We start from the raw sequence: 26,271 nt of genomic DNA, 5'->3' as shown, positions 1-26,271 counted from the left end.
TTGTCTTAGATACATTTACTGTATACTCTACTTATTCTTTGTCTACAACACATTGTAAACTATATCGATCCCTTTTTACTAAATGGGAGGAATGAATATGTTAATAATGTGTCTAGAAAAAATCCCACATTGTCACTAGAAGAGAATGAACATTCACAACTTTATTTATACATCTAAAATAATCACAGTAATACCAAGTATTACGAATTTATTGACCACATAGATGATTTTTAAATTTAAATGTACATTATTATAATACGGATATTGCAATATTAGAAGAAATAATATAATGTCTTTTAAATATTCCAATAGTTTAATTTTAAAAAACCCTGCAATTAATCATAGCATGTTGTTTCTAGAAAAGATAGAGCTTTCCCAGAAAATAATGCAGGCAAATGAATACAAGTTTTAGTTGGTTTTTACAAACCTACTGTTAGAAGAAACTCTTTGTCAGCATTGATGTATTCTATACTGATAGTCTAGAGCAATACAATTGTTCTGGAGCATCAGTCTCTGCAGAGTGCTGCTGACTTTGAACATGATGCAGAGTAGCAATTGGAGTTGAGTTTCTTATTGCATCAGAACTGAGTTTGAGAACAGAACTCAAGAGCCAGCTTGATTATCACATTTTAAGTGTGGCAGAGTATGATGGAAATAATAGTAAAGAAGAGAAGCAGTGTACTCAGCTGGGAGCAACGCAAAAATCCTAAACAATTTGTGACTTTCACAGCTCAAGTTCACAGCTCAGTCCTTCAAATCTGTCAGTAATTGTACTCAGAGTAGCATCTGTAGACAGCTTTTAAACATCAGCCATTGCATATAGTTCCTGTATCTTAAGGATTTTTGCATAATGGTTTTTGAACTGTTGGCTTTTCTTCCTGAAAGTTGCATGTGCAAGCCTTGGGAGCCTTTGGGTTTGTCAAGGTCAGGCTAATAAACATCACGTCTAATTCTGAAAGTGCTAATTATTTTCATTTTGCTATGATAGGAAGTGACTAGGCAGGTCTTTTACCTTATTGCAAAGTCTTGTATTTGTATTATTTTCCAGTTTGGGTGCTTGAGTGGTAGGTAGTCTCCCAATATTCTGTGATTCTCTGAGCACTGTTAGGCAGAGCTGGTTTCCTAACATAGCACTCCAGTCTAGAAATGGCGTGTCAAATGTTAAAGCAAGCTGGGAAGAAATTTATTTGGGCTGAAATACCAGTTCTTAGTAGTAATTTCCAGTAAAGTAAATTATTAGTATTATGACTATTAGGGAGTCCAGGTAGCCACCTTTTGTAGATATTTGCCTACGCTATAACACTGAAGTAAATTTTCAGCACCATGTGTGGCCTGTTTTAGCTGCATACCCATTTAATTTTTAAAGGCATTTCTATTAGGTGCAGAAAAAATGTCACAGAATATCCAGAGTTGGAAGGGACCTATGAGGATCATCAAGTCCAACTCTTAGAGGATAAATGCAAACCTCTCTCTTAGGATACAAAAGCAGTATCTAATAAAACGGAGGTTAATTCTGCAGTCCCTTACTTTACAATTAGAAGTGTTAGAGTTGTGGTTTTTGCTTTGTGCTGTATCTTGAAAGCAGGTGTTACAGTTGATGAGAAGCTCCTTGAAGAAGGGTAGGTCAATGGGATAGAAGACTGTAAAGAGCCAAGAAATTTAGACAGCTGTTAAAAATCGTCACTTATTCTACAGTGAGTTTTCTGCTTTCTCAGGTTGCCTGTTAACTCCAAAGTGACTGTCACAGGTCTCCCATAGCTTTTTATATCACTAAGGGAGCAAGATAACTTTATCCAGACAGAAAATGTTAGGTTGCCTCTTTTCTATTGTCTTATTGCATACACTGTCTGCTACAGCTGAACCTTGCTGACACATAGCTGTGATGCTGTCAGGATTCTGACAATCCAATATTCTGTGCTGTACAGCAGATGAAGAGGGCAATATAATATATATAAAATTATATGTTTTATACATATGTATATAGATGGAGCCCATCCAAATAGTAACTGAGGGCCTCTGCCCACAAGAGTGAGCTTTGTGATGTCCTTCAACCCTTACTTTTAAATTATAGCATATATTTATAGCAAACACCAATACAGATCTCCTTGGAGATCTTCCCTGTTTCAAGTCCATGCTTTCAGCATGGTGACTCGACGTAGTCATTTTCCAGGCCACGGCGAAACCGAGCCGTCAGGGTACGGCTAATGACAATGACCCGTGGTGCCATGCAGTCCTCACGCCTATGAAGGATGTTCCATATGAGGATGGCAGCTGCCAGTGTGGCCAAGAGACAGGCTCCGATGTTCAGGTAACAAGACCATGAGAGGTTGGTGTACGGTCCAATGCGGTAGAATGTCACCAATCCAATAACCAGAACAAAACCTGCAAAAAGTGTGAGAATTTTTTTAATGAGTTACTCTGGAATTCCTGTAGTGGCAAAGTGACACAACCCCAATGTTCATGGATCTGTAAAGCCTCTCCCTTCTTATTACAACGTGCTGTATGTGTTCTTTATCTCATGTAAACATGACGGTATATGCAAAGACTGGATACCTAAAAAGCAGTGTTAATGATTAGTTTACACCTGTTGGCTCTGGTTTAAATTTCTTACTCCCACTTTATTCCTGCTTTGCTGGAGTTCAAGTTACATGCGCCCACCCCCCAATTCTCTTGTCCTACGCAAATATCCTCTTTCTTATTCCTGTTGCCTTCACAGAAAACAGGTATAGTAATGATAATGATTTTATTTTTGATTTTAGAATATAGTGCATTTATTCTCAAATTTTGAAATGTTTACTTAAGGCAAGCTACTATAGTTAAATGCAAAAATTAATAGCTGAATGTGTGTTCACAGAAGGGAGGGGGGGAAAGAAGGTGAAAGAAATGAGACCTAATGGTCGTAATTTCTCTATGCTGGAGAAGTGTTATGAGGGGATAAACGAGGCTTTCAACTTCTTTAGAAAAACACTAATAATACAGTGAAGATGAAAGATGCAAGTTGGAAACGAAATACAAGTAGGAGGAAAGAAAATCAGTCATCACTCAAATAGGCATGACATTTATTATTCTGAGAGTCATTGTGAAATCTGAATATTCCTTATAAACGGATATAATATGAGTATTAATTTGGGAAATGTCTGCCATCGTTGTTCTCATTTCTACCTAGATGGTAGTTTCTAACTCAGTTGCTTGCTACACCTTCTCCTAAAGTAGTGTGGTCCCACAGACGGCATATACCAGAGATGACTTGAAGTAAGGCATTTCTCCTGAAGGATGTATGAGGAAATAGATTCTTGCATTAGGAACAGGTCTTTACTGCTACTTTTCCAATCCATAACAGTATTTGCTGTGAAGGAAGACTAACATACTATGGGTGAGTTTTAAGTTGTTGAGTTAGTTTTAAGGACAGCAATTGAGATAATTCCTTGATTTATTTATTTATTTATTTATTTTTTCAGTAAGATTCTCTGAGGCATCATGAATTCTGGCAGTTATTTAATTGTTCATTTGTAACAAAACTGAACAAGTTTCATGTGGGAAAATTGTAGCCACACGGAACACAGTTACAGAAATCACTGACTTGTCCAATAATTGTTAGCTCTCCAAGGAGAGTCTGGGCTTTTTGGATTCCCTGTGAAAATGTATGAGAACTGGAAAAGAGGAGGCCATTTTAACTTCACTTGTGTTGGAGATGGGGGCGTAATTAATAATTAATTAATATATGGGTCATCTAGTAATTGTAAGTATACAAGTTGGAAAGTTGCTTCTTGGTTCCTGTTTGACAAAATACTGAGTTATGGTTGGGGTGGAAAAATTGTGAAGTGCTTGACAGGCTTATATCTTTTTTCTTTTTTTTTTCTGTAGTAACTGCTGGACAGCATGCAGTGTATCAGGTTACTCATGCTTTGTTTTTTTTTTTAATCTTAGTTTCTTGAAGCCAGACATGTTGTCGACATCCTTGGACTGTAGAAGGTGTATCATCTGTCTTTGAAGGAGTCAGTTTTTCTGAATATTCATGGGCTTTGTTATCTCATCATGTGAAAGTGGAAGCGTTCTTTCCTTCATGCAGTGAAAATCCTCACTGAAGCTTTTATGTTGTTAGGGCATTCACAGAATGCTACTTCTGTATCCGAAGCTACAGTTAGTTGTGCTCTTCCTTTTCTGTCAAGTTTCCTTGCACTGCTTTTGAATTACTAATGCCTTTGCTGTTTGGTGTTATCTGCGTCTTGTACGACTTCTTCTTTATTGTTAACAGTAATGGTGTGCAAGAAGGTAGCGACAGTTGTGAAACAAAACTTGTGACTCATTGCCAGTGCAATACATTCAAGACTGCATTCTTCCTCTTAAGTTCAATTTCTCCTTAGGCACATAGTTGAGGGGACAGGTGAAGATCAGATCCTGTATTTGTGTAACACCAACGCCAGTTGCTCTTCTACAGGCTGTAATCCACTTTTCAAAGGGTGATAGATACCATTTATTTCATATAAAGACAGGAAGCTGAGAGAAAGGGAGGTTGGTTGTACTTCCTATGGCCAAGTTGTAGACCTGTTTCTTTTCTTGCTGGTTTAAAATCCTCAGAGGAAGGTATTGAGGTACAAAACAAAAGATTTATCTTATTGAAGAATCTGCCTGGTGCATGGCAGATGTTTGCCATCAGTTTTCCTCTTGAGTTTTCATTTCAGTTCACATTTCACAGGGAATTCCCCCAAAAGTTAAGTATTTAAAAACAAAACAAGGTAATGCAAATCATACAGCCTGTCAGATGCACTGGCTAGACTTGAAATAGCCTAATTCACATTCATTTTTAAAGATAGAGTTCCATTTAATACTACTACTTAAGGAGGAAGGAGCTTTGAAGCCACACTGTGTGCATCAGTGGCTACTTACAAATACCTCTAAGGACCAGCTAGACGTATTAATAACGGTCCACTGTATGCTATCATGCTTTCTTGGCAGCAGGAGCTAGGTTCAACATCACCCGTTACACAGAGTAACACTGATACGCAGTGTCTTTCAGCTTAATGCCCAGTTATTGATTTGCAACTGCTGCCTTCCCCACTTCAGGTTTGCATGTTTTTGCTGGTACATCTAACTTAGGGAAATAATGGATGATCAGCACTTCCAGTTTCCTTACTGGAAGTCACATCTTCTCGTGCAAACCTGCTGGGAAAAAATGTTAGGGTTCCTGGTATGTGTGAGCTGTGCTCCCTTGGGCACGAGTTTGCCCCATTCTTTGCTCACTTAGTTGAGGCAAGCAGCAGTCTCTGCACGCTCCTTTATGGCACTACAGAGGTAAATAAATGCTACAGGCGTTCTTTCAAGATTTAAACTTTTTTTTTTCCCCAAACACCTTTTTCTTTCTTCCTTACTTACAGCAGTTGCTGTCCTAGATGACAGCACACCTATGTGCTAGATGGGCCAACCTCATGAACGTCCTTCCATCTGATGGAGAAATTATCCACCAGAAAAAAAGGACCAAGGTTTACTTACAGGCCCCCAAATAAAGCTATTTATGCTAGTAAGGCTATTTCCCTTCACAGGCCTTTTTCCCCAACCCTAGATTAGATGATCAGCCAGTGGTGCAACAGGCTTCTTCTCTTGCAGTTTTGTGCCAGCGTCTGAGCAGGAGGGAACTGGGAGATGATCAGGTGCAGAGCTCCCTGACTTGGCAGATATCAGGAGTGAGTCAGTCACTGGGGCTCTTGAGTGAAAAACAGAGGATCTGTATTCTAACTTTGCCACGGGCTAGACAGAAACTGACATTTAAGAGAGAAAAAGCATAATTGAGGTGGGAGAGTCGCAAGCACATTACTCCAGAGCGTTTCCACTATTAATTAGGGAAAGTAGATTTTTATTTTGTTGGGCCTCTTACATAGCTATATCCAAGGAGTGCTCTGCTTTGCCAGATTGATGGATAAAACCTTACAAAAAGTTACACGAATACCACATGATCGCAAACCCTAGGGCACTGATGCAGTCGTAACCAGTTTCTGTATTGAAAGAATGAAACTGAACTTTGACTAACATTGTAATTTTTACTAACACAATTAAAGCAGTATTTTCATGGGGTTATCTTCTGCTCTGTGTACTGCCTTCACTGCGCTAGTTATTAGCGTAGCTTTGACAACATTTTAACTTGTTGCCTTGAATATTTCTGAATATTCACTCAGTGTATCACTCGTGAAAATCTGGTGTAGGTAAAATGGTGCTGGAATTCAGCTCCTACCGGTGGCTGTGTGATATGGGTACAACGCAGTTGTTAGTGTAAATATGCCAATGCAGAATTTGGCACTGTATTGAGAAAGGCTTATTTTTATTGGCACACTTTTAACCACGCACTGAGAATAGCTCCTCCGTCTCCCTGATTGCAGTGACTAAAGTGATTGCAATGATTTTCACTTTATCTAAATATTTGTAATACTGAACAACGGTGTCTGAATTAAGTTCCAATAAAATACCTGGAGGAAAACATTTACTGCCTTCCCAGACTATTTCCCACAGGTAACTTCTAAAAATAACCAGAAAATTGCTCTACTTGCCATAAATCTTTTTTCTCATAATTCATGATACGCTTTTATTCCCCTCTACAATTGCAGCATCTACTGTGTGAATTGATTAAAGACACTCTTTAATCCATTATAACCTTTTGTTCTATAAAGTATCTCAGTATTGAAAAAGGGGAGGAAAAAGTGAGAGTCGTGGATTGCAAAAGACTTTCCCTATTGGAAAGCAGTTAAAATACCTGTTGGAACAGTGCCACTTCTTGGTATTTATATTAAGAGTTGTAGATAGGAAACGTTTCTTTAATACTCAGTTTAGATATGAGAATATTAATTTTCTTCTAGGTCAATTTCATTTCTGTTGGGTGGCCCTGACAGGACTTCTAGATGCATGCATGGCTGACTTGCCCTGTATTAATTTAATTGGAAAGAAATGTATGTCAATCAGTTTCAGGCCACTTACTGTGTATTGTCTAAAGTGTGCACAGAGGCCAGATCTCTACGAAAAATCCTGATGAGATTACTTAAAGTACTTTACTTTCCCATAGAGCTGCTGTTTATCTCTGGTTGTTTCCCATCGGTAGCAAAACAAGCCTGAGCAGGGGGGGCTTTTCCGCTGGGGAAGGAAACAGATAACAAATTCACTAGGAAGACTTTTGGTTGGGACAGTATTTGACCGTGTTGGAGGGGGTGGGTTTAGGAGAATGTAAGTTCAAAAAGCAATGTTTTAGATCTGTGTACTGAATTTCCTGTTCAACTGTAGCTGGCTGTAAGCCAACTACAGATTTTAGGCTTTTACAAGAACTTTCAAGGTCACTTTCTACTTGTGATATTTTTTTCCAGACACACCTTGATTTGCATAGATCTTATTACGACACTGATACTGCAGTCTTAGAAATCTCCATTGCTTTTTGGGGGGATTGGTAGGAAGTCTGTATCAGGAACAGTGTTAATTTGCCTCAGGAAGTCCAATCTTCTCCCCTAGCTCCCTGCTATGCCAGAGAGCAGACAGCAGGCTGATTTATCTGGATGAAAAAGCCAGCTTAGTAGGTCAGTGCGAGAAGGGTTTATAATCCTTGTCTTTACAGCTTGTCCCATAGGATGGCTTTCTCTGCCAGGAGGAGGGAGAAGAAAAATAGAGCAGCCAGTCTGGTGTTCACATTTTACAAACGACCCTTGTGCTGTAAAAACAGTGACCAGGGAGGGAAATGCTTAACTCCCTTCTCTACATACCCAGTAAACCTTTACAGGGAATGCTTTAGCTGCTAGGAATCGCAAGCTTAGATAAGCTGCTTGTAGAAGTTCCGTTTTATTTATCAAAGTGAGGTAAATTCCCGAAGTTCAGTTGCTGTAGGAATCAATGTAAATGATTAATCAGTTAATACCTTTTCCTGAATTAGCTTGGCACAAAATAGTTGTTAGAGTGTGAGGCAGCTGCAGCGCTTCTGTGATATTTCTGTGCTCTTCGTAGTACCAGCCTGAAAGCTGTAGACGTATGCTTCTTTTGGTTTACAGTGTCCCAAGGACTTGAGTAGACTTTGAATTTTTATTTGGATATTGTTGAGTATGATAAAAGCTCCCAAGGATTTTGGTTAAATGTAAGAATTAATTAAGAATTAATCTTAGAATTAAACCAGTTATGAGTAACAAAGCTTCTCAGGGGCAATTGTGGTGGTCTTTGAATTTGTCAGTTCTTCTTTGTAACCCCCTAAGGTTGAGAGACTCGTTGTAAGAGAATGATTTCTACTTTGTTAGTGGAAATCTTCTAAAGGAGGTGCCGACCACTGTTTAACAAGTGAAGGTCTACTGACAGTGACCTTCTTTTCTTAGTTACATCTTGGAGATTTCTGTAAAAATAATGCCAGTCCTTGAACTGAAGGTTGAAAAGCATTCCCTATGAAGTAGACATAATTTCTGTTGACCTGTTTAAATAAGGATTAATGTGCAGGCTTGCAGACCAGAAGTTATCTGCAAAGACTGTTTGGCACCTCTGAAGCACTGGCAGTTTGAGTCGATGGAAGTTCTGCTTTTGGTCCAAGTAGATCATGTATCAGACGCAGGTAAGAGCTCTTCTCAGTTTGAGAAAAAAATGGAGAAAAGAAAACTGCAGAGAAAAGCCGTCATCGACAAGTGGTCCTCCTAGAAATGTTAGTGATGGTAATTTGTCTTTAAGGACGAGCTGTTTTCATGCATTTTTCAAGAGTTCTGTCCTCTCCATCTTCTGAGGCATCAAAGGATAAACAGGAGAGTAACTTTCCTCTAGCTAAATGACTCAAGTTGAAACTTTTTAGTAGACCTCTTCATAAACAGTAAAATAAATAGTTGAGTTGAACTTATTTCATATGCTTTTTTCTGCATTACTGCATTATTTCTAAGTCATAAAATGCATTCCTTATGCTTGCATATTCATCGGTAATGTATTATTACCATACTTTGAGTTAGAATGCGCCCTTGATGTTGAGATGTCACAACAAATTGTCTGCTGCTCAAATCTGTATTTAGACGTGAAGAATACAGGCGGGCCATTTTCCTGCTGCAGTTGAAGAGTTCAACACAATTCTTGTGAGATACTGCCCTTCCTAGTTTGCTGGGTCAGCTGTTCATGTGACCCGTCGGTCAAAGTAAGCAGGATAGTCTTCCATATTTAAAGATCTTTCATTTTGCAGATATATGAAAGCAAGATCGCTTTGAGGTTTGCAATCCACGGAAAGAACATGCAAGTTTGGTGCTGAGGTAAAATGAGAAATAACAAAAGCATTTACCACAAATCAAACAGTCAAGTTCTTTCTTTTTGTTACGATTTTTCGGTTTAGTATCATTTATTTGCTTCCTTTTCAGGAAGTGTTAGGCTGGAGCTCCATAGATCTCCTCATAAAACAGATCTGGCTTGAGGGTGTTGTGAAGGAAAAAGGTGGAAGGAAGTAATACAGAAATCAGGATCGCGTTGCTATCACAATTATAGTCAGCTATATTCTCCAATGGCTGCTTTGCTCTTCTGTTCTGCACTAAGATTTTCTGGACATCAACAGAGCTGAAGTTGTAGTACCCAAAAGGAAAGGAGAAAGTAAATAAGGCAAACGGTCTAAAGTGTTGTTGGTTTTAAGGCTTAATAGCACGGACATAAGAGTGTGTATGAAGTCAGGTTTCCTGTGATTTGTTAGGGGTCTAGAGTGAAATGCACTGTCAGATGGAAAACACAGTAGGAGAAGTTGCAGTGCAAGGCTTGAAATTCAGAAGAGGTAAAATTGTAATTTATTTGGCTGTAAATGGCAAGCTTAGTAGGAACACAAAATGTCACAATCTTCAGAGTATTAGGTATTAAAGTAATATAATGCTGAAAAGTAATTGGAATATTAACCATTATTATTCAGATTTATTCCAATCTTGGACTTCTGGAAACTAGGACGAGATCTAATGTATCCCAGACCTCCCCACCTGTTTCTAACATTTCTCTCTGAAGTTTAATATTCACCGTTGTACAAGACAGGAGACTTGGCTAGAATACATTAGGTCTGATCTAGGCTGGCAGGTTTTAAATTTAAATTGAAAGTTGTCTGAAGTGCTCTTTATTCCCTATCCTGTTGGTATGGGTTTCCCATTACAACTACTCATCAGCTCCTCATCTTATATTCAGCACACTGAGTTTTTAACAGTTCCTTGGGGGTGGGGGGAAAAAAACTGAAAACCCTCTAGAGAGAAATTTCTGAGCACTGACACAAAATTCCACATGCAACACTGGTTCCATTTTCACCACATTGCTTTTCCAAAGCAAACAGTTTGCTTTCCTGTTAACTGGGTGGTGTGAGGTTGTGGAGCTCTGGAGCTGTGCGAATCCCGTTGCTCTCCCAGGAGCAACACTGTTTGCTCTCTTCTTTCCTTCCTCTTTGCTTCCTGGGGCTTTTATCTTCTGTCAGAGCTCTGTCCTTTTTGAATGACTGTCAAACATATGTGCACGTTGTAGAAGTGAAAAAGCAGGGGAGCCTGGAGTCACCACAAGCTCTTGTGCGATCAAACATGGTTGATTAGAACTTGTGATAGAGTTTGAAAGGTGATACTTAGTATGCTTAGTTTTCTAAAACAGAAAGGACTTTTGTTCAGACTACAGGAAACCCTAATGAAACCCACACATTTGGAAAAGAAAAAAACAGGAGCTGGATGCCTGTGTTTTAAGTATGTGGCAGGATGACATCTGAAAGTGTAATAAATAGGAATCGCCCAGGTAATACTCAAATATTTCATAAGATCCAAGTATGTACGTTCTATGATCTTGAAGGTCTTTAAAAACCTAGATTATTCTGTGATTTTGTAATATTGTTCTTCTCACACAAATGATTTGTCTGCACTAAAATATAACCTCATGTACACTATGGCTTTATCCCTTAAAATACCATCCCTTCTCCATTTTACTCAATGTGTAGGGAAAGCAGTCTGGTTATCAAGACCAAAATTCAATGACTTAAAGTTTGGTGAAAGCAGAGGGTCTTTCACAGAAACTTTGTAGCTGCTTTACTGTTAAATGAGAGGTAGCTCGTCTAAGGAGAGTCAAATCAGCTCTTTGAACCAAGTAGCCTGAATGCTGAATGTGATCAGCCAGCATGCAGATTCCTGAGAAGTGGTGGCAGAAGACTGCACTGTAATATAAATGAAGTAGGGTGGAGCTTCACAGTGCTTTAACTTGGGCTGTTTCATGAACAAAGTACTTTGAAATAATCTGTTGTTCTCTTCTGATGCTTTACTGTACTTTGAAAATGGATGGGAGATCACCAGCTTGGAATGGAGGCTCAAAAGTGAAGTGTTACTGTGGCTTACAGGGTAAGAGGCACAGTCAACTTTCTTCCACTTCATTAAAAAAAAAAAGTCATGGTGTCCTAGATGTAGCAGCAGTTATTCGTCGGAGATACAGAAATGTTGGACTTGCTCACAATGTTCATATTTTGTCTGGTAACAGACAAATAACGTATTAACCATTATGTGTAAAATGCTGTCCTGTGGGCTCAGTCTGAGGGATTTGTTCGATGGGGCTGATTTTGTTGGCCAGTTTGAGTGGCCTGACATTCCAAAGCACATCTTTCTTTCTGAAAGGAAAAAGCCTCTTCTGTCAGTGCAGGCTGTACTCTGAACTGTCTGTCCTGTGAGCACAGACCCTTACTTACTGAGGGCAGTCGCAGTTCACACACCACTATCCTGGCAAATTAGAGAGGTTTCAAAGAAGCCAACTTTATACTGGGATAAGGGCAGATATTGTGACTACTTTTTTTATTATTATCATTATTTCAAAATACCTATCCCTAGAGCTGGTAGTTCTGGATGTCTGTAAGGAGTTTGTTTTAACATAAAATTCTCATTAAGCTAATGAGATGTAAAATTGATGCTGTGTTACTGACTGCAGGGCAGAAAGCCATCTGATGACAGCAAAGGAGAGCATGCCATAATTGTAAAGTATGGGGGGGAGAGCTAACCACCAAAGTCACTGCATCACTTCTGCAGACGGGAGAGCTTTGATTCATGCGGCATGACGTCTTTCTTTGTAGCTGTCATGAGCTGCCAGATCCATCTCCTCACACCTTTTGAACACAGACAAGCAGATGAACTTCTTGATTCAACAGTTTCTTCAGCCATTCTCATTAGTGTTTTGCTAATCATTCTGACTCTGGCTTTCTTCCCTTCTCCCCTCCCAGCACTGGGGATTTCAAGGTTCAGCTTGCATAACAGGTAATAGCAGGCATTTCCTCCTCCTGTGTCGGGATATCCTGGCGCCCTTCAGTCTCTCTCTGACTGTGTTTAAAACAGACTCCAGCACAGGAAAAAAAAAGTCTAAAATTAGCAGCCTTGATAGAATAAAGGCACAGGGCTGTCCACTGTGCTGTTTGTCAATGAAACAACAAATCTAAACAGGGCCAGAATGCATTTCCTCTGTGAAAAACAGACGTGTTGAGTTTGGGGGAGGATGGGAAGGAGGGAAGAGTAAAGCCAGCATTGCACCTGAAGATCAAGGAGAGCTATGCAAAAGGTATCCAGAATTGTAGAAGTTCATAGTATACATGAGACTGCAGGGAGGCTTTATTATGGTGAGGCTACGTATCTGGCTTTTGGTTTTACTGAACTGATGCCTGGGGGTCTTGCTACACCTGGAATCTGGATCGGATGCTTTGAGAGTAACAGAACCTCTGTTCTCTTCTAAGTCTTCTCTTATTTGACGTTCAGGTTCATCCTTAACGGGTGCTTATTGCTCTGGGAACCATACTTAAATAACCTGGACTAGATTCTGGTCTTGCAGCAGGGTGAACGGGGATCTCAGATTTTTATCATTGTAAATATTCAGTGGCTTTAAAATTCAGTTTTGACTTTTAAAAAGTGTTACTTAATTATAACCTGTTAGTTACATTGATAACAATGTATGTTTTAAATATGGTCTCCTAAACAGTCTGAGTGTTACGCTCCATTAATGACAGTTTCATACATGGATAGTTTATAGGATTGGACTTGGTATAAGAAATACTGAGTGACTTTATGTAATAAAGATTCTTGCCACTGCTCTCAATAGGATATTGTGATAAAACCATTTCCTCCCTTCCTCGCTCATTTCTGTATAGTCCTCATCTACCAGAATTACTGTGGGAAGTTTTATTTACAACCGTCACTGTTGCAAGTTGACTCCAACGTTCTTTGCTAGATTGTAAGACATATCTCTATCAAAATCCAGCTGATCATGACTGAGTAAAATTCAGTTACCTGAAAGCAAATAATAGTGTTTCAGGAAAACTCCTGAAATTTGTTCTGCCACTCTGCTATGTTTTCCAACAGCTGCTTTGGTATATTTTGTTCTGCTAACCTATGGGATTACGCTGTATTGATTTCATTTATTTTAGGCTTGTGTTCCTGGTTTCAGAGGAAATAATAATGGCTTGTTTATCTAGGCTGGCAGAAGACCCATTCTGACATTTCCAACATAAAAGCTTCTGTTCATGTATTGCAGAATCACATGGGGAGAGCTTTTAAGAGACGATCAGCATACTTTTAGATTTAGGCCTTTCTGCTATGCTTTATCACTTGGAAGATTTTTTGAAGTAAGAAACTCTTTTCTTCCTGGATTTAATAGGGATGAAGTGTTTTTTCCATCAGAAAAAAAAAAAAAAGCGTACTTACTGGCAAGCTGGAACACAGCAGCTATGGCCTCCTCCCACCACTGGGTATCCTGAGATATGATGGGTATCTCCACTAGACCCAGGACGAAGATGAGCTGGCCAGCAGTCAGAGCAACAGTAGCAATGAGGTTACAGGCACGCATCATGTCAAACTGCACTAGGGAAACATAAGGAGGAAGTCTAAAGTTAAAATGATTTTAAAAAATAAAGTGGGGGAAGGGAGGTGCTGTTTACAGTCCTGGCTAAGCAGGTATGTAAAATGTATTCCACAGAAAATGTTTCTCAAATACTATTCCCCCTCCTGGCAATCCCTTACTCTTAACTGCATCTCCTGTGGTCTGATTAGGAACAGATTTTCTTTAGGATGTGTTGAATCTTTTCTTTAGATAAACAGTACCCTATAACTGTTGCTTCAAAGCAAAACAATCTCATATGAAGCAGATACCTAATTTTGAAGAATGGCCTGCCAAAAGCATTTGGTTTCTGCCCTGTGAAGATTCTACATGTAATTAGTAGCCAGAATTGTTTAGGGCAGGAACTGTCCTTTTGTTCTGCGTTTGTATGGCACTGATTGAAATGGAACCTTTGTTCATGGTTTGGGTTTCCAAGGCTCTAAGACAATCATACCACAGGAAAAAAAAAATCTGTAACACTTGAAATTTTACACCTAATCCCACTGGATTGTCCTTAAACATTTTGTGGATTAATGCTAACTTATCACTGGCTTAAGAGATGCTGATAATAGAACTTCATGCAGAGAATTCTTAACTTTTCCTTCTTTTAACACTTCCTAATCTTTTGGACACACTGCAAAGACCCTTGTATGTTACACCCCTGTGTAACAAAGGAGAGATTTACACTGAAAGATGTCAGTGCCTGACAGTTCCAAATGAGGTGTTCTTGTGCCATTTACAAATAAAAGTGAAATGACTTTATATATTTGTACATATTAAATATAAAGAACAAATGCAGAAATAATTATAGACATAAATACCTCAAGTCTTGGATAGAAACGTGATTCAGCTGGGTGCTGAATCAAATAGATTCACTGCAAAGTTTGGTAGTCAGGCTTTTTTTTTCCTACTTTTCCTGTTAACCTGGTGATGTCCTGTTTTCATCCTTTTCCTTCCTCTCTAGCAAAAGGTAGGTGTTGTAAATATTGTGCCAGTTCAACATCTCTTGCTAATATGTTGTTGCTATTGTGAAACAGAAGCAGCTCGATGTGTAAGTCATGTGTTAGAAAAGGAAAGGCTAGGACATGAATTTTCATGTGATTTTTCAAAAGCAACTTAACTGTTTATGATTGAATTTAGGTGCACTAACCACCCGAATTTCATTTTCTGGAGAATTGTAAGCAAAAATTACTTGTCAGTTAGCTAGCTTTGCCTAGGGACTTCTTTATTTTGGCAGCAGGATTTGTGGATTTGGGTGTCTCCAAGCCTCACAATGCATTCTTTCTTTTTTTCAGAACATCTTGATGTCTTTGTTCCTATTGCCCATTGCTGTGCAGTAAGGCATTGTAAAATGGTTGTGCTAGCTTGTTCGTGGTAAGGTAGGCATATTCCACCTTACATTTACTGGAACAGTCCCTGACTGAGGAGCTGATACCTAAGAAAGCAGGCAGAGGTGGAGATGGAGAAGAGGGTTTGGAGTCAAAGTTTAAATTTTGATCTCTTCTGTTATTTGATGAAGACTTCACGTTTGCCAAGTGCTTGGATATTTTCCCTCTTGCCACCCTATTTCTTTAGCTAAGGACTGAAGTAAATTCCTGATCCTCTAAGGAGACTGCCAAGCAGTGCAAAAAAAAAACAAAAGTTGATATAAACAAGAGTAAATTTCATAGTGGTAATCGTTCAGTCTTACGGTTGTGAACCATAAAAATTAGTTTAATCTTTATTTTCTCTTCATAGTTCATTTTTAGCTCTTAGTATTGTAAGAAACAACTATGACTTAATTAAGCTACATAATCCATGAAACCTTTTCGTATTGAATAAAGTCTTAAGATGATTAAGGTGTTTTTTATTTTTCCTAGTGAGTTCATTTCTGACCAGAAAAGAGAATTATTTCACTCAAAATTAATTTGCTCAAAGTATCCAAACTTTCAAAGTACCCACTGTAGCAGTAAATGATTCTGATTCCATGATTCTAACTTTTGCTGTGTTCAGCATTCACAGTTCATGGTGGTTGACTGTGAAATCCTGTTTGGAAGCCCACTGAGCTTTGGAAATATCAGCAAAATCTCGAGCATTAGCAGTATGCTTCTGCACTTCCCCTTGAATGGATTTCTGTAATACTTCAAGGAGCAGTACTTTCTGAAGAGAAAATCAATTACTTTTAAATGAGAAATGCACCAGAAATAGCAGGCTTACAGCCATTAGTATGAAAGTACTCGCATTTGTTGACAGAGCTACATACGGTGTCGGATACAAAAAGTACTTGGTTCACAGCCGTGGTGAATTCTGTTGCCTTTCTGCATGGTGTATGCATGCATTAGGAAACAAAGCAAACAAGCAGATGGGGGGTTCTAAAGCCTATCACAGAAGTACGTACTACCCATTGTCATGGAAACATATTTCTGTCTTTACTGTTAGCCATATCTTCTTTTCAGTGTAACAAGTGTAAGATCTATGGCAAAGGCAAGAGAAATTTTTAGCATGCTAAAAATAGCAAGTTTTATTTTGACTAACTCAACTGCCTTCAACTGCATTTGTTGTAATTCAGTCTTTAAGCAATAGTTGGGTGATCGCTGTCCTATTGCTGTTGGAGTGCGTTGGACGTGTAACATCTTTCTCTGCATGAACTGCAGATTTAGGGATGCTTTTTCAGCTCACATCCACTGCTGTTTGGAGAGGCAGAAATACAGCTAATATTTCAGCTAGCTGTTGCTTTTAGCCAAAATGGTCATAGATGGTCAAACATGGGAGCGGAGGGTGAAAGAGGAGGGAGGGCTAGTGACAAAATTAACAGTGTAGAGCTCTTAAAAGCTCCATTCTTAGTGGAACTTGCTGACTTGACCGAGTCTGGAACTGCCCCTCTAGTTCACTGTGCTTTATCAGTCATTGTAGCTTGGCATGTTGTCATCTCAGCATGTGATAATTCTGTTCTGTGCATGTGCAACCCTGAGCTGGAAAGTGAAACCCAGCTACCCACCCAGCCACTGCGCCATCCAAAAAAGTGGTAGTTGTGGAAAGCACCTAGGACTGCGTGTTACTGAGGACAACCAAAAAAAGTGGACAGTGCTGGTCAAGGAAGGGAATTAAGCATGCAAATTAGAAGCATTTCTTCAGAGCCTGCACCCAAAGACTTGAAAGATGTAAAACAAGCTGAGGAAGGCAAGGCCACAGGGCTGTTTTCACACTTGAGTGACTGGTCAATTCAGGAATAGATAGCTCTTATCTTTCAAAAAATTTGCTTTTATTGCTTTTTGTAAGAGCTGTGAAATTTGGTCTGCGTGCCTTTAGTCTGCCTGTTGATATTTTAATTTTTATGTAAAGCAAAAATTCCTCAGTAGCCAACTGCAGCCCGATCCAATGGGTTTTCTCTAATTAGTAGGAATGTAGAGTAGTCTGTTCGACCATGTCAAACATTCTGCTTCACTGACAGTAATTGTGATCACGCTACAGCCTCCCATGTCCATCACAAGCGTTAGTTCTGCAGAATGATTTATATTAGCCACCGTATGTGAGAACAAGTTCATAATGGTTGCGTGCACAATTACGGGTGGTACTTGTATTAACGATTACCTTCCAGAATCTTTTGTCCAAGGCTGTCATGATGACATGGGTACTTTGGACGTACCACTTTTTTGTTTTGAACTCATTGTTAATGTCACTTGTCTCCTGAAGTTTAACCATCGAAAGCATCTCCTATAGCTAGAAGTGGATGCTTCTAGCAGAACAGAGCTGGACACCACAGGGGGGTATTCTTCCCTGCCTTCCTTCAGCTCCCTTAAAATGTGATCTAGCTGTTGAGAAATGGAAGGGGATAGACACAGAATGGTTTCAACGCTCTCTGCAGCTGTTGTTAAGCATTACAAGGTGCTAGGCTCTGATTCTTCCTTTTGGAAGCCCATCTGGATCCCAGTATGCTTTGAGAAGTAATTAATTCATGGACAGGGATTCTAGCTGTGTTTCTTGTACAGCTGGGTAGGTAGGGGCACTGACTAATGAATTCTGCTTTGTTTAATACAGTTACCAGTCAAGGGTCAAAACCCAAACTCCAGGGATGAGACCAATTCCAATTCCCCATTGCCTTGCTCATTTCCTTGACCAGAATTATCCATCTGGATAATGCTAATTTGACTTTATTTGCAAGCAGCAGTTTTACGTCACGTGATAGCACCAGGGTGATTTGTGCTCTGCAGAAGTAGGTTAGTCATATTGAAGAGTAATTTGCAGTGTTTTAGAATAATAAGAAGGATGATCTCATTGAAAAATGGTGTTATGCTAATTGCTGAAAGCGTGAGGTTTCCTTTCCCTATTCTGTCTGTGGGAATTCAAGGTTTTGACTGATTAAAGCACAACGTATGAATGAAGGAAAATAAGCAGCCCGAGATAACTTAGTGGTTGTCTAAAACTTCCCCTGAGAAATAGCACTTTCAAAAATTTTAGTGCAAACTTCAGTACATCTTCTGTAACTTCCTAAGTTACCGGCCATGGAAAGAGACGGTGACCACAGTTTCAGTCACTATGTGGGGAACGGTATTATATCTGAAGTTAGTACCACGACTGCACAATTTACTGCATGGCATCAAAGCGGCAGGAGATGACTCTGAGTGTGCTATTATCCTAGTCCTGTTTTCCGTGATTTTAAATCTAAAAATCTGTTTAAACTTTAGCTATTAGAAGTTCATTATGCGTAGCTGAAGTATAGTGCCGCCTTAGGCTGCTGCCATCAGTGTATCCGTATTTGAGGATATTATTTTATTGAGGAAATTTCCTTCTTACATCTAGTGATTTTATATATATATATATATATATATATATATATATATATATATTATAGTGTTAAAATGGTTACTTTAGTTGCATTTAACTTCAGTTTTCTTTTAATCTCAAAAATTACACTTTTTAGTATCTATTTAAAGTTATTTCAACTGACTAATACTTTTTATCCTTGTTTGTTTTAAAACACATTATTCAGTTATTTTTCATTGTTACCAGAAAAAGGCAAACTTTATAGGATTTCTACTGGTGATCTCTTTTTTATGGTTCTATGGTTTATTGATTACTCAGTGAGTCATTGACTATACATACTAAGACGTATCTGTCGTCATAAATCTTTAGTGTTCATGCATGTCTCTTCTGGAAAGGAGGATAAAGTCTGCCTTGCTCTTCTAAAATAGTTCTAGTCTTCTAATTAGGGATAGAACTATCAATGCCTCCTGTCCCTAAGCTGCTTCACTTCTTTTTGTAAGAGCCTGTTTTCAGTTGCTTGCAACTTTGCTAGACTTCATCTTCTTGGGCTGGGTGTCTGCAGGCTGAGATCATACGCTGCTTCTGTTACAGTTTAATTGAAGTAGGCTAAGTAATTAGATTTTCTGAAATACAGTCAAGACATTCTGAGTACATGGTTTTCATCCGGAACTTGACGTTATATTAATGTGTTAGCCTGAGAAGGGATGCATCTCTTGCTGTTCCTAAAAAATTCACTCCAGTAGGTAGTCTTAGGAGTTTTAGCACACGTGTGCTTAACATGACTGTAGCTGGCAAATCCTCTGAAAGCCCAAGCGTGCTAGGAGTATTCATCACATCATACCTCTGGTGAGCTCATAGCTGTCACCCAGCAGGGGACTACGGTCCCAAAAAATTGACTACGGTCTTCTCGTGTGTTCAGCCGAGCTTCTAGGAATCCGCTACGTTACCAGACCCTGGAGCTGAGGGTGAAGAGTTAGTTCTTTTCAAGCTCTGAGTCCCTGCTGTGTGGGTCTGGTGAATTCCATCTCTTACTCCTGCCCTAGGTATGTCATTTAAAAAGTAGCAGTCTGTTATGTCTAGGCTTTATCTAAAGGTTTGAAGTCTGCGTGTGATTCAAGTTAGGGTTAGCACTTGCTTCTGTATGGTGGTGGTGTTCTTCAGCCTTTCTGAGTTGATTTAAAAATCCATATTATACAGACTTCAGAAATGCAAAGCCAAGCATCCAAACATCAGGAAAAGCCAGCAGAATACGTGCTCGCATCAGTGCGGTTATACTGCTTTTTCACGGGAGCTTTGATTCATTCAGTGCATGAAAGTACGGTGCAAAAAAGCTGAAGGGGGGCGATGTGAACAGTCTCTCTCTCTGACTTCTGTCTTGCTGGCTGGTATGCATGGTCTTGCAACTAAGCGGAATTCTGTGCTGGAGAACTTAGTTCTGTATTTTGTAAGAAACACTTATTTATCATTCTAAGAAATCTACCCAAATTTTTGGCAACTAATTTTGTGTTCCTCTTGTTTTGGATGTCAGCATTGTCACCAGCGGTCAGATGTGGATGAAGCCTCCACAGCTCACATGGCAATCAGCTGGAGCTGTGCCTTGAGTTTCAGGAGCACTACGAAAACGCGGAGTGTTCTGTTGCTGGGTGGATGTCTTGAAAATTAGAAGTCATTTATTTGACTTGGTTTCATCTCCTAGATATTTTTCGGAAGTGTGCAATTTATGATCTTATGGTAAAAAAAATAATAATCTGTGGAAAATGGGAAAATGCCTTCTGCATCATTTCCATCTGTTTTTTCCCCACTTTCAAAATAATTAAAAATAAAAGGGGGGGGGGAGGGGACCAAGTAGTTTGGCACAATTAAATGTTGTGATGTTGCAGTTGGACTTGATGATCTTTTATAGCTCTCTTCCAACTGAACTCTTCTACGTGACAGTTTAGTGAAATCTTAGGTACATTGGAACTTTAGGATTGAGCTCATCTGAGCTTCAATTTCCTCTTTGAATGTTTAGTTTAACAAGTGTATAAATCTTTTTTTTTTGGTGGAGAAAGGAAGCATTTCAGTTTTGGAGTGAAGGCATCCGCATCAACTATTTTCAACATGAATTATGTTTAAGTTACGGGGACTTTTCAAACAGACCCTTAAGAATGCTTCTATATAGTGATCAGTTCTAAAGACAAGGCTGTTATATAATTCCTGTTGTGAATTGGTTGAATACGTGTGACAGTTCTGCATGGTTATGAACATCAATGGATTGGTTAGAAACATTTGTGCTGGGGGCTGTAATAAATGTATTTAATGTGAAATGTTTGAAAGCTCCTTAGCCACTTTCCCTCCTAAAGCTTTAAATGAATTCAAAGCCTCAATAATGAAGGTAATGAAATAATGATTTCTCTGATATTTGGGAAACATGTGAAGGTAACTGTATTGCAACGCTAATTATCCTAAATTAGCCTGAATCCCAAGAAGTTTGTGAATGAATCAACCAAGAATGTGGCATCTCTGCCCACAGCAGGGAAGATTGGACGTAGATGATCTTTAAGGTCTCTTCCAACCCAAGCCACTTTTATGATTTTATGAAGTTTCTAACTTTTTACCAATAAAAAAAAAGTATGCAGCATAGGAAAATCATGTTAAAATGAACATTCACTCTAAGGAGAGTAGGCCTCTTAAAATTTACCTCCAGAAAGACTGCATATTGGCCTCCCCTGTTACAATTCAGTGATTTCATTTATTTGAATGTTGATCATGTTGCAGATGTTAGGAAGGGAAAGCACAAGCCTGGAGCTGCCAGCTGTCTGAATGGACTGTATCTCTGTGTAACAGCCTCCGCAGCTTCCCGGGCAGCCTTTGGCTATTTTTGTTCTCATGGTAGTTGTGTTCTCCCAGCGCAGTGTGCCTCCTTTCTTCATCTATATATGTTGAAAAATTAATATGCGTCTATAACACACTCAGCTGCTGGATGCAGACTGGTTTCTGTACAGCCAAACTTTGGAGAAATTCCTAGTGGACAGTGGCATTCTCTAAATTGCTGCCGATGGGAACAACTGTCAGCTCGTTGTTCCCACACAGAGCAGCATCCTGACTTAGTCACTGCATTTCATAATGCAAGCGTTTGCATAAATCATACATTGAGGCTGGACAGGTGTTTATATTTAGTCCTTATGGGAGTCACGTAGACACTCGTGATACTGTGCCTCTCCCTGTCACTGGTTATTCTGTTTGTAAGGACTACAAGTATCTTACTTCAGGCATCTGTAGTTGAAATAAGCAGCCCACTGTTGGGATTTTCATTCACTTCACCGGGAACCCTGAAGCAAGGTTGTAAACCATTTTAAACCCTTCCCAATTCCTGCAGTTCCACGCTGTTTGTAGTGTCCTTCAGACAAAAAGGAACAGAATGTGACTGTTGCTAATGAATAAATCAGCTCCATCTGTCCACACCGTCTGTAGCACTGCAGGGCTTAAGGGCATAGCTGTACTGTGCAGCGTGGTTAAAAACATCTAAGCTGATTCCAAGTAATCTGGTGTGTTCACACAGTGCAATGCAGCGTTACCAGCCTGGGGCTGGGCCAGGATGTAGGTGACGGTGGCTGTGCAGGTCTGGTTTGCTCTGACAGCGTGTCGCTAGTGCTGCAGCTACACGTCCTCAGTACTTCGGTCAGCTTGAGTCTTCGGCAATGCTGCTGCTCTGCAGCATCTGTGCCTTCTAAGTGGGCACAGAGCTGAGTACTGAATTCCTGAGATATGCTGTCTGACACAAGTTCTCACTGTCTGCATGCTTCTGCTACACTTATGAGGGGTTAAGAAATGTAGACGAGCCAAACTGCGTGGCCTAATCTTCTGAATATTTGTAATATCTTTGGAACAATCTCTGTAACCTTTGGCAAGTTTCCTTGCCCTCACACAGCTGACAGTTTGTTAGGCTACCTGGCTAAGATTCCTTGAAGTGTTTTGAAGAGGGTATATGCCATCTGAGTTCTCAGTAAAAGCCTTTCGTTTTGCATCATCTAGTGGTTTGTCCACGTTAGAAAAGCCTCGATTGGTATCCTCCTAACTGGGCTCTGATTCTCAGCATAAACAAAGATTTCAGATCTGAGAGATTGGTACCACTGAAAGGGAGCTCTCACCCATCAGCACACTTGCATCACTCAGCTTGTGCTAGGAGCAGTACTTGTTGGACTCTCAATACCACAGCTTAATCCAACGGAAGAATAACCAAGCAAAAAAGCAAACACTAAAAAATTCCACTCTAAACCTGGATATTTTCTTGCTGTTAGCCACGTGAATTGGTTCACAGAAGCTTTTTAGTATCACAGATGGCTGAAGGAAGGGTGCAGGAACGTATGGCAAGAAGGGAGGTAAAGGAAGAAGTGGATAAAGGAAGGGGGGAGATCAGACCCTTCTGCCAGGAGCAGTAACGTTTTAGCTTGAATGGAGTTGAAGTACTTCCCCCTGCAATTTAAGTCACCCACATTTCTTTCATGTTGTGCTTTGTTGAAATCATTCACATTGAGATGTTTAATTTCCATCTCATTTTATGGTACCACTGACTTCTCTCCCTGGATTTCTTACTTTCCTGTTTCTAATATGGTACAGATATAACATAGCACAACATAGTTCTGTCCTCTGAAAAGGGGTTTTGGCAATGATTTCAGTGGGAGAAAGAGCAGGCCCTTAAGTTGTGTTCAGTGAAAAATAGGCTCTAAGAATGTGCTTCTCTGCCAGTAATTAAGCCTACTTGCAGTAGCATATTTAGTTGACTTATTTATGTAGTACTTGTACAAAAGTCATCAGTATGTGGAAAAGCTAATTCTCAAAAATACTAAACCTTAAGTCTTTGAGGACGGAGCTCAAGAAGTTGTTCATATATATATATTTATATACACACATGCATCATTATAACTGACAGATGAGGACTGCTATATATATATTACTTAAATAACGTGATTTTTGTATTAAATAACTTATTTAAAATGATGAAATCATGGCCGCAGAATTGGGCCCATACTAAGCATACCATCCATGGAAACATGTCTTAATGTGTAACTGATTTTGTTTCCTCATTAGATTGTCATGGTACAGCTGTAGAGGTGAGTTTTTCTTTTAAATGCTGTAGAGACTGAAAATTTGACTTGTGCTTACTCTTTGCTCTCAGATTAAATAGTGAATGGATGCTTGATGAAATGAGTCATTGGGCTTCAAAGTCCTTCTTTAACATTTTAAGAGCTTTTCTTAGTGTTAATGTAATCATGTCCCCCCAAAAATTCTCTGTAATTATTACTTTTAAATTTTAAAATTGTGTATCACATTTTGGTTCTATTTGAGGTAAGAAATCACTATATGTAAATTGCAAATAACTTGCTGTATGCAAAATTTAATACAATTTTGCTACGAAACTAGTTTTTCTATGCCTGTCTTTATAGTACCACCCATCTTTTGAACTGTGCATAGCAAGAAATACGAGTTTGCGGATTTAAAATGCTGCAGGAGCCAAATTCAATATGCAGGAGCTTATTCTAGCTGTAGATAAAGACCATGTACTTTTAAAATCCATGAATGGTATGCATGTTTTTCAAGTTAGAACATGGCTTATAAAAAATAATTGGGGCAGTGATTAATGAAGTTACAGGTAGACATCAAGGAACATTTTTAAGAGTCTAATCCTATTTGTGATGATTTGACGTTACATAAGTTCTTTTAGTTAAGCTGAAAGCCATGTTTAGGCATTTATAACAATTGGCAAATTTTCCATTGGTGTTCTTTGCAGATTTAATATTAGCACATGTGGAAAAATGTTACTGCATTATTTTTTTTTTTTTTGAAAACATGTGGTGTGGGCCCACAGTAAAGCTTTTTTTTTGAAAAGAAATTCCTCTTGTATTTTTGTTTAGTCTCTAGAGGGATATGAGAGACTTAAAGGAGGAACAGAGCATTTTGTTCTTTCTCCACTTTTCAAACCATTAAAAAAAAAAAATGACTTCCTTGAAGGATTCATTTAAAGCATTGTTTGATTTGCCTGAATGAACAAACCCCAAGGCACTGTTGTGCTCAAAACCCTTGTCTGTTACCAGCTTGTTTAGATGCCTGCATAGAAGCCAGCTGCTGAAAGCACAGGCTTTCAGTGGAGAAAAATTCTTGGACCAGTTAGCCATAGTTAAACCACGGTGTCAGAGATGAACACAAGTATTCCAAGCATAATTCTGCTCTTGTTTAATGAGAATAGGGTCACACCCTTCACATCATGAATATAAGGGGCACTTTTTTATTGCTCAACTTTATAACTCTGCAAATTGGCTTACAGATTTGATCTTAACCAATTTTAAACAGCTCAGTTTAAACTATATGTATTCTTAAGATCCCACAAGTCTGAATTTGCAAATGAGAAATATGTCATGCCTAATGATTTTCATATGATTAATCTTAAGAGGTGTTTAGATGTTTAGAATCGGATGGTTAACATTGACTTCAGAGCGCTATGTGGATGTTCTGCTTAGGCTATAAATTCCTCATGACCTAGTACAACGTATCAATGACAATCTAGCAGAAGCAGAGAAGACAAGAAATTGAACTTACGTTTGACAGTGCTACGAGACTCCTGGAACCCAGCTGATTCTGAACCCCAGCCCAGGGCTTCACACTCGCGCTCCTCCCCTTGCCCATGCCTGGTGCTTGCACCTCCTTTGCTCTTTTCTGCCAGCCAGCACATCTTCCAGAGCCCCACGCTGCGCTTACGCCCATCTTCCAGGGTCTGGTATACCCAGTTAGGAGTAAAGGCAGCTGCGTTGTTAAGAATAAGTGAGACCAGGGCTACCAACACAGCTGTGGCTACCAGTTTCTGGACAGTCATATCTGACTGTCAGCTCACTGCCAGTCTCTATTTGCAGAAGACACAAGGTCTCAGTCAGCTCCAGCACATTGAAATTGGACTTGAAATGGAGGCAGCTTCAATATGATGTTATGAATGGCTAGAGGACATCACCGTTCATTCTCAAAGTCAACTCCAGAGGTGTTTCTGATCAAGCAAATGAGAATTTTGTGAGGTAGATAGAATTCCATAAAATAAAAGAACACAAAGGAGCTTTTTTTAGGTTTCTCCGTCCTTCCCAGTTTTGGCTTATCCACCTTCTTGCACTTTGATAAGCAATGCCAGTCCTGTGATGAACTGGAAGATAGGGACTTCCATTCCTTGTGACACAAAATTCCTTGTGAGGCAAATGGAGGAGGACTCCAGTCTTGAAGCAGAAGAGCCTGGACTGCTGCTGGGGCGAGGGAGGGAGGGCTGCTTGCCAGCAGCGTGCCTCAGCCCTCAAGAGCAACTGTGCAGAGCGCAGATTCCTCCGAGTCAAAGAGCTCCAAAAGCCTTTTCCAGATGCAAACTTCAAAATATCCCTCGAACAATGACAAATGTCATTCTCAAATCGCAGCTGAACTCCACATGAATGCTTTCATCCCAAAGAACTATGAAAGTTTGGTGTATCCTGAGGAATTTGCTCTGCTGTGTCCCTCTCTGAACGTCTGACTGCAAGTGGCAGGGACCAGAGAACGGGCTGCTGTGAGGAAAAGGTCTGCAGCCCCCCCCCCCCTTCCCCCCAGCTAAGAGGAAATGGCTGTTTTTGTGGCTGTTTTTGGTGAGCCTCAGGGCGTAGTCGGCTGCAACAAACAGAGCCGCTGCCACAGCAGTCAAACATTAACAGGATGTGTTTCCTG

General features: G+C 39.5%; 2 protein-coding genes across 4 annotated transcripts in view; one reads left to right on the top strand and one right to left on the bottom strand.

The window, feature by feature from the left end:
* IFT140 (intraflagellar transport 140) overlaps positions 1–26,271 on the top strand; it is a 74,567-nt gene that overhangs the window by 30,302 nt on the left and 17,994 nt on the right. The window lies entirely within an intron of this gene.
* On the bottom strand, positions 142–26,271 carry TMEM204 (transmembrane protein 204). Its single transcript, XM_035339435.1, has 3 exons — positions 25,138–26,271; positions 13,647–13,802; positions 142–2,382 (listed from the first exon to the last, which is right to left on the bottom strand). Exons 1-3 carry the CDS (start codon positions 25,409–25,411, stop codon positions 2,138–2,140), a joined length of 675 nt encoding a protein of 224 aa, XP_035195326.1. The 5' UTR covers positions 25,412–26,271; the 3' UTR covers positions 142–2,137.

This window comes from Oxyura jamaicensis, chromosome 14 (assembly GCF_011077185.1).
Source record: "Oxyura jamaicensis isolate SHBP4307 breed ruddy duck chromosome 14, BPBGC_Ojam_1.0, whole genome shotgun sequence".
Classification (NCBI taxonomy): Eukaryota; Metazoa; Chordata; class Aves; order Anseriformes; family Anatidae; genus Oxyura; species Oxyura jamaicensis.
Note: the sequence above shows the minus strand (reverse complement) of the source record. Positions and strands in the feature narration are given on the sequence as shown.